This window comes from Anopheles arabiensis, chromosome 3 (assembly GCF_016920715.1).
Source record: "Anopheles arabiensis isolate DONGOLA chromosome 3, AaraD3, whole genome shotgun sequence".
NCBI lineage: Eukaryota > Metazoa > Arthropoda > Insecta > Diptera > Culicidae > Anopheles > Anopheles arabiensis.
Genome location: NC_053518.1, coordinates 54,249,779 through 54,258,360, shown reverse-complemented (window position 1 = coordinate 54,258,360; position 8,582 = coordinate 54,249,779). Strand labels below are relative to the sequence as shown.

Below are 8,582 nucleotides of genomic sequence, written 5' to 3'. Positions count from 1 at the left end.
AATTCGCATTGACACGTTCAGCCCGGCGCTGATTTTCATCAACTTTCCGTTCCACCAGCATCAAGAACGCAAGCTGATTGTGAAACCAGCATCCAGGATGGGGGGCGGGGGATGGCCATGGGACCCCTACGATCATTAGTCACAGGCCCTAAAATTGTTGTCGCCATGGGGGGAGGGGAGGTGCAAATGGTTCTCCAGCCACGGAGCCCCAACGACCATCTTTCCGGGGGCCCTTGTCGTTAATACTCTGTCCACTTGTAGAGATCATCGGCAACCGCCTAGTCCGCCTACCGTTAGGTCCGCCGCTGGTACATGACGGTGTTTTTTTTTTTTATCGTGGAGGTGCATCCTTCCCCCTGCCTGCTGCGTATACATCGAGCAGGATACAGTGTGGCAGTACCCCCGTCGTGGGTTCTAACCGCGTATGAACCGTCCGCCGTAGCAAGAGGTGACTATCCGGCTACGTGGTACTCAAGTCCTGAAAAGGCCGGCATGATCGCGTTGGCTATTACGCCAATAATAATAATAATAATAATAATAATAATAATAATAATAATAATAAAAATAACTTAGCATAGCAGTCCACACCCGGGGAAGAGTTTGTCTTGACTTTGTTGCTGCCGGGCTACCGCTGTGACGAGACAAATACACGGAATGCACTCGACCAAAACATGAGCCTACCGATCCGAACCCATTCCAAGGCATTGCCGGTCAATCGGCGTCATGATAACTACTCCAAACCAACAAGCCACCAGATTCTGGACGGACAGGTGCAGCACCATACGCGCACCGTAATAAACAAATCCAGAATCCTCTTTTGTATGGATTCAATTCAAAATGTTGTTTCCACTTGCGTCCGCTAGCTGAATCAGAAATAAATGTGCAACATATCACACGCACGTTTGCTTAGATCGTGTGTCTTTTTAATACCCCCAACAGCAGAACCGATCATAAAGATCGTGGTGCCATTTCGATAGTTGTGTTGTCTCTCAGGTAGCGAGATCGAAAATGCATGGACTTTGTAGCCGCAGCGGATGAAAATGTACGCATCAGAATCAAATAGTTTTGGGGTTTCCAAACGCACGCACACACACAAACACGCGCGCGCAAACTCACAAACACACACACACACACACACACACACACACACACACACACACACACACACACACATACACGCGCGCGCGCTAAGGCACCTACGAACGCGCGCACGCAAGAACGCACCCCCACCAAACCCCCCTCCGCTTCCGCTATCATCAGCTATCATATAGCGCATCATCATCCAAAGCGCCGGGCGGGGTGGGGGATCGCGGCATGATAGAGTGAATGGTCACTTTCCCCGCGCTGTGTGTGTGTGTGTGTGTGTCGTGAAAACTCGAGACAGATTTCGACACATTAAAAAATAATTATTGCCACTTTACACTGTGCTACATAATGCTTAGAAGGTCGTTGAAGCATCAAACATGTTCAAATTAAAAAATATTAGTTTAGTGTTAGACGTTCTCCTACGCTTGTTTTAAATAGGCTTCTTCACCCTCAACTGGCAGGGGCATCGAATGGTCTCATCAGCAGCGGCACGAAATAAAATAAACCATCAATACACCGATAACACTTTGAATCCCAAGCCAACCCAACCAGCTTCTCCCGCATCGTCTCAAGGTCACACACAAATTAATAAATGCTAACACCCACCAATAACAATACATAACCGCAATGCACATATAAGTATCAACGCATACACCACAACACCCAATCAGCTGGCGGCGGAAGGCACGGGCTGAAGCGCAAGTAAGGCAGGGCACGGTGAGGGAGGGAGAAGAAGCGGACGAAAAAATGGGCGCCAATATTTTTAAATTTTTTTACCGTTTTTTTTGCTCCGCCGCCATAAATAGTTCGTCCATTTCGCCAGCAGATGGCGCAAAACTTGCTCGACCCAGCGCAGGAATCGCTGAAGAACAGCGCGGGAGAGCAGCCAAAATCTGCGCTGGCCAGCGCAGATTTTGGTGCATTTTCTGCGCTGGAAACTGCTCGAATTTGCGCAGCGGGAAGTTTATCAACACTCTTGTCAAATTATTTGACTGCAACAAACTGCAATATTAGCATGAATGAGCCAACCCGCTGCGCAAATTCGAGCAGTTTCCAGCGCAGAAAATGCACCAAAATCTGCGCTGGCCAGCGCAGATTTTGGCTGCTCTCCCGCGCTGTTCTTCAGCGATTCCTGCGCTGGGTCGAGCAAGTTTTGCGCCATCTGCTGGCGAAATGGACGAACTATTTATGGCGGCGGAGCAAAAAACGGTAAAAAATTTAAAAATATTGGCGCCCATTTTTCGTCCGCTTCTTCTCCCTCCCTCACCGTGCCCTTACTTGCGCTTCAGCCCGTGCCTTCCGCCGCCAGCTGATTGGGTGTTGTGGTGTATGCGTTGATACTTATATGTGCATTGCGGTTATGTATTGTAGACGATGGGGAAAGAAAAGTGTTATTGATGATTTTATTTCGTGCCGCTGCTGATGAGACCATTCGATGCCCCTGCCAGTTGAGGGTGAAGAAGCCTATTTAAAACAAGCGTAAACTAATATTTTTAATTTGAACATGTTTGATGCTTCAACGACCTTCTAAGCATTATGTAGCACAGTGTAAAGTGGCAATAATTATTTTTTAATGTGTCGAAATCTGTCTCTACACACACACACACACACAGCGCGGGAAAGTGACCATTCACTCTATCATGCTGCGATCCCCCGCCCGGCGCTTTGATGATGATGCGCTATATGATAGCTGATGATAGCGGAAGCGGAGGGGGTTTGCGCGCGTTCGTGCGTATGCGCGCGCGCGTGTGTGTGTGTGCGTGTGTGTGTGTGTGTGATTCTGATGCGTACATTTTCATCCGCTGCGGCTACAAAGTCCACCTCGCTACGAGCACCACGATCTTTATGATCGGTTCTGCTGTTGGGGTATTAAAAGACACACGATCTAAGCAAACGTGCGTGTGATATGTTGCACATTTATTTCTGATTCAGCTAGCGGACGCAAGTGGAAACAACATTTTGAATTGAATCCATACAAAAGAGGATTCTGGATTTGTTTATTACGGTGCGCGTATGGTGCTGCACCTGTCCGTCCAGAATCTGGTGGCTTGTTGGTTTGGAGTAGTTATCATGACGCCGATTGACCGGCAATGCCTTGGAATGGGTTCGGATCGGTAGGCTCATGTTTTGGTCGAGTGCATTCCGTGTATTTGTCTCGTCACAGCGGTAGCCCGGCAGCAACAAAGTCAAGACAAACTCTTCCCCGGGTGTGGACTGCTATGCTATTTTTATTATTATTATTATTATTATTATTATTATTATTATTATTGGCGTAATAGCCAACGCGATCATGCCGGCCTTTTCAGGACTTGAGTACCACGTAGCCGGATAGTCACCTCTTGCTACGGCGGACGGTTCATACGCGGTTAGAACCCACGACGGGGGTACTACACTGTATCCTGCTCGATGTATACGCAGCAGGCAGGGGAAGGATACCCGTCATAACTCCACGACAGAGTATGAAGGCGGGCTCCGTGGCCCCCCTCCCATGGCGACAACAATTTTAGGGCCTGTGACTAATGATCGTAGGGGTCCCATGGCCATCCCGCCCCCCATCCTGGATGCTGGTTTCACAATCAGCTTGCGTTCTTGATGCTGGTGGAACGGAAAGTTGATGAAAATCAGCGCCGGGCTGAACGTGTCAATGCGAATTAGAGTTCTTGCGACTTGCACAGCAAACCCTCCTGCGTGAACTAGCGATTCCATAGTCATTTTTACGTGGCAGCAATTGAACTTATTGCGCTTTTTTGGTTTGATTTGTGAAAATGCAACTTGATCGCCGCAATGTTTGTTAACGGCATTTTTAGGCGCCACAACAGCTCGCGAGCATTGACCAAACGCGAGAATGAGATAGCGCTAGGGAGGGAGAGCACGGACGATGGCTGACAGCGATTGGCCGTCTGACGCACCAACACATCCAAACCTTCGGCAGCGCGCTCAGGCGAGGGCAGGACGAGGACGAGCTGCTCGACAAATTTGCCGTTGGAGAAAAAGAGGGCATGATAAAATTCTCAGAACGCCATAACGCCTTCCGTCGCTTTGCGCAGCGGGAACATAATGAACGCCCAAGTAGAAAAATCGAGCAGTTTTTGCTCTTTTCTATTTGACATCTCCCGTTTTCAGCTTAGCGGGAGATGGGATTGCACGCACACAGGTCCAAGTTTTCGCGGAGACACGCACACATTGAAACCAATGGCAAATAGGTGACAGCAGGCGAAAAAAAATAGGTTATGTGATTGTAAACATTCTATTTATTCCAGCGCTCGCATCGGATGAAACCGCGCCTACTTTCTCAAGTTTCCCAGTGCATTGACTCCGTACATAGCTGTGAATTATAGTAGAGAATATTATGTACAGGTTGGTTATTAAATTTTGTGTACTCACGCAGATTTGATCGCAGTTCCATCGTTCAGCCGGCACTACCTCAATGAGATGTACTGCTTTCCGGATTTGCGTGAGCTGCGTTAATTGAGAACAAAAGTAATTGAATTGGTTTTACCTTTATAGGAAAATGTCGGAAGCTCCGGTCAACAACAGCAACAACAACAACTACGATAGCAACAACAACACCGTACAGCATCAGCATAAAAACCATCTCATACAAATTGGTCCAGCAGAAAGACAGCAATCGCGCGCTCCGATTAGTGTATCTCCAGGTGACATATTAAATTCACCTCCCCTGCTTGTTCGCACCACGTCCTTATCCTTTCCAAGTTCTTCAGGAGTTCACAACATTTCATTCCCTTCTCTGCCCCCCAAAATCACATCTCCCAATCCAATCCCGGTCCCTCCACGTACCTCTTCGTTGTTCCGTCCAACTTCAATTGTGCAAAACGTTTCGTTCCGGCATTCTGTTTTCCTCCCTCTCAGTCCTACCGTGCCACCACGCACGACTTCTCTGTCCCTTCCATGTTCTCCTGTAGAACCACCTGTGCCAATCCGTCCTGATCCAATAGTTTTCGATCGATCAAGTTCCTTACTCAATTCTTCCGTTGATGTTGTTTCGCATGTTCCCGTCGTACCTCCTCGAACCAGTTCCTTATCCATTTCCAACACCAATCATCCGATCCTTAAAAAAAATTCACCTGGAGATACACAGTTAGACCGTTTAGAAAAGAAAATAGATATTTTATCAAAAGTATGTTGCCACACTTCACAAGAGGTCAGCCTTGTTTTAAAAAATACAAGCGGCATGAAAAATTCTGAGAGCTTACAGGGACACTTAAGAAGATTAGAAACTCTGGAAATGCTTGAGGAAATGGAGGAAAAACTGAAAACGAACAGCATTTTCATGGCAGAAACAATATACCTGCTTATAAATATATTGAAAGGTATCAATGATGTTAATGAAAGATTATCCAGCACGTTAGATCTACTCTTTGATAGAGAGTTCTTTTCGTTGTTTACGTGGTCAGGAAAAAGCATACCAGAACCGAAACTACCTTTGGAAAAATATATACATGTAATAGCTCTTTTCAAATTTGTAGGCGGTAGTAACATGGTATCAATTTCAGATGGAACTGTGAAAGATTTTCTAGTTAAGAAACTTAACCATGGAAAGGCACGAAGTGATGTGAAAGGATTACGACATACGGTTAAACGTAAAAAAGAAGCTTAGATTTATATAGATATAATGGTCCATTAATTGTATAAGTTTTTTTATTGAATTAATGAGTTAGGCATTTATACAATTAGGATATGAGTTGTGATTCAAGTTGTGATATGAACTATGTTGGAGTAAACGTATATGAATTTAATAAGTAAAAATTATATATGAAATACTAACTATCTGTTCTAGTTCTTAAGGCATTTCCTCCTAGCATTTTGCCTTATCCCGGGCATACTCGGCTACTTTATTCAACTCATTTTAATACAAAACTAAACTAATAAAAATATTTACCTAAACTTAAACCTTTACTTCCTATTCTAAACCTAACAGCTTACATATAACAATTATGATCTAGCTTTCAAATGTATGTAAAAGAGGACTGAAATAAAATGTATTACCCTGATCTAAACTAACTGCTACTAGCTTGCATTTAATTTCTTTTAATTCTATCCTGACTACTTCCTGTGATAAATCTTCTACCCTAGCTGTAAAGTTATAAATTATCGCCGAGCTACATGGTTGGCTAAAAGTTGGTTGTTTCTCCTTTAAGAGTCGTCCTTCTATAAAATATGAACCTGATGACTTTTCTGCAGTACAATACCTTACTATCTGATCCCCCTGTGTTAAAAACCATCCATTTCTATTGCCCTTTCTTAACATAAATTTTGGTTTGACTAACAAAATTACCTCATCTTTTTTTACCTTTAGTGATGGATACACTCTATCATCCTTTTTCCTTGCATCTGCTGCCTCTAATTGTGTTAGTTCTATTAATCTACACACTATCTGGTTTTAAGTTCTATGTCCTGTTCTAGCTAAGTTTTTCATAAACCCTAACTTGTCCTCAATACGATAAGTTGATAAAAATGGAAGAGGCCCGAAATTTTCAACATCTGCTGCTACATGTAGTAAATTATGAACGTTAATTGTTAAATGTGTTCGACTATAAACTTTGCTATATTCTAATACAAATTGTTCGAGCAACTGACCAGCAAATATCCAATATTGTTCAAATAATCTTGAAGAGAATAAATTTACCGCAATGAAAAAAAGCTTATGGTGCTCAAAGGCTACATCTGATATTCTGTTTTTTAACAAAGGTATGCTAACGTGATGTAAAAATGCTGACAATTCGGACCCCTTCCAAAACCCTAAATATTTTAATGCCCTAGGCTTACGATGTATCTCTGACGGGTATTCGATCCTGACTAAAATATTCGAAATTTCTAACTGCTCCTGTTTTGACCACTTCGGAAAAGGGTGTAAAGCACCAGTTGTAAAACCTTTAAGTAATTTTTTTTTATATTCCTAGTGCGAACAAGTGAAGGTCATCGGCTATCGTTGTTTGTGTTACAATGTCTACTTCATCTATGTCTAATAATGGCGTATAATATTTTTGGTGTTTCACGTAGTCTCCGTTTCTAAATTCTTTGTCAGTGCGAACTTCAGCTGTTCCTTCATAAATTGTTTTGGTTCCGTCATGGCTGCCAACTATTTTGCACTTTATACATGCTTCCAGTCCAGGAGGATACGTTACTCCTAAAAATATATAATAAATTTGCTGTTACTTTCTGCTTTGCTTTGAAATTCTCATTTCGTACAATTAAGTTACTTATTGTATCATTCTTACCTTTGATGAACGCACGAGCTGGTGTATCTGCTACAATAGCTTTCAGGCGAAAGTCGATGGTAATTCCGTTGATATCAATGCCTTGCACCAGTACGCGGTTGATATCATCCACTAAAGGCCGGAGAAACCCTTCCAAACAGCTCGGTTTTGTCGCACCACAAAATACACCCAGCACCATGATTGGCAGTGCTGGTAGATTAACTATGTGCATTAATATAGGCCATAGCTGCGTTGGTCCACTATTATGCATCGGAAGTCCATCTACCGCAATATTTGCTTCTATCAATCTGATGACTGGTGGTACAGATCTAGAACGAAAAAGTAAAACAAAAATTACCACATGTTCATTCCAAACAGTTATATTATTCTTACCGATAATATTGTTGGAGAGTGCTTTGTATTCCTTGGTACCAAAGCTGCCCTTCTCCAACGGCCGTAAAATGTCTCTCCACCTGTTTCGGAGTCTTCAGTAACGTCTTTGCACACCTAGGAAGAGAAATATTTGTAGTTTCACGAGTCAACACCAGCAAATCACTCAATGCAGAATGCGTTATTTTATGAGTTAAAGCCCATATCCTAAGCCTGCTAGCATAAGCATTGCCTTCGGGGGCTTCATCAGCATCAAAATACTCATCCTCATTGACTTCGTCCTCCAATTCGCCTTCACTCCAATCGTCTTCCAACACCGAGCAATCAGCGTCTTCATCGTCATCAGAAACGTAATCCGCGGCTTCTGATTCCATGGGTATATCGGCAACTTCCACGGCATCCGGCTGCACATTCCCGTATGATGAAGCTGTAATGTGTAATAATATTAAATAACAAATTATTGCTCTGCTTGCGTTTTTCATATTTCATTGTTTTAACACAAACCCATGTGTGACCTTGAGACGATGCGGGAGAAGCTGGTTGGGTTGGCTTGGGATTCAAAGTGTTATCGGTGTATTGATGGTTTATTTTATTTCGTGCCGCTGCTGATGAGACCATTCGATGCCCCTGCCAGTTGAGGGTGAAGAAGCCTATTTAAAACAAGCGTAGGAGAACGTCTAACACTAAACTAATATTTTTTAATTTGAACATGTTTGATGCTTCAACGACCTTCTAAGCATTATGTAGCACAGTGTAAAGTGGCAATAATTATTTTTTTAATGTGTCGAAATCTGTCTCGAGTTTTCGGGTCACGACACACACACGCACACACACACACACAGCGCGGGGAAAGTGACCATTCACTCTATCATGCCGCGATCCCCCACC

The 8,582-nt window shown here is 43.6% G+C and overlaps 1 protein-coding gene across 1 annotated transcript; it reads right to left on the bottom strand.

Annotated features, from left to right (window-relative positions):
• Window positions 1-5,881: 5,881 nt before the first annotated feature.
• Window positions 5,882-8,187, bottom strand: LOC120904410. The gene is made up of 3 exons (XM_040314365.1): window positions 7,698-8,187; window positions 7,326-7,633; window positions 5,882-7,234 (listed from the first exon to the last, which is right to left on the bottom strand). Exons 1-3 carry the CDS (start codon window positions 8,174-8,176, stop codon window positions 6,996-6,998), a joined length of 1,026 nt encoding a protein of 341 aa, XP_040170299.1. The 5' UTR covers window positions 8,177-8,187; the 3' UTR covers window positions 5,882-6,995.
• Between the last annotated feature and the right edge of the window lie 395 nt (window positions 8,188-8,582).

Coding starts and splice junctions, on each gene's coding strand:
- LOC120904410 (XM_040314365.1), bottom strand. CDS start 8,176: ATGAAAAACGCAAGCAGAGCAATAATTTGTTATTTAATATTATTACAC. Junction 7,634..7,697: donor ACTCTCCAACAATATTATCG/GTAAGAATAATA, acceptor TTTTCGTTCTAG/ATCTGTACCACCAGTCATCA. Junction 7,235..7,325: donor AGCTCGTGCGTTCATCAAAG/GTAAGAATGATA, acceptor ATATATTTTTAG/GAGTAACGTATCCTCCTGGA.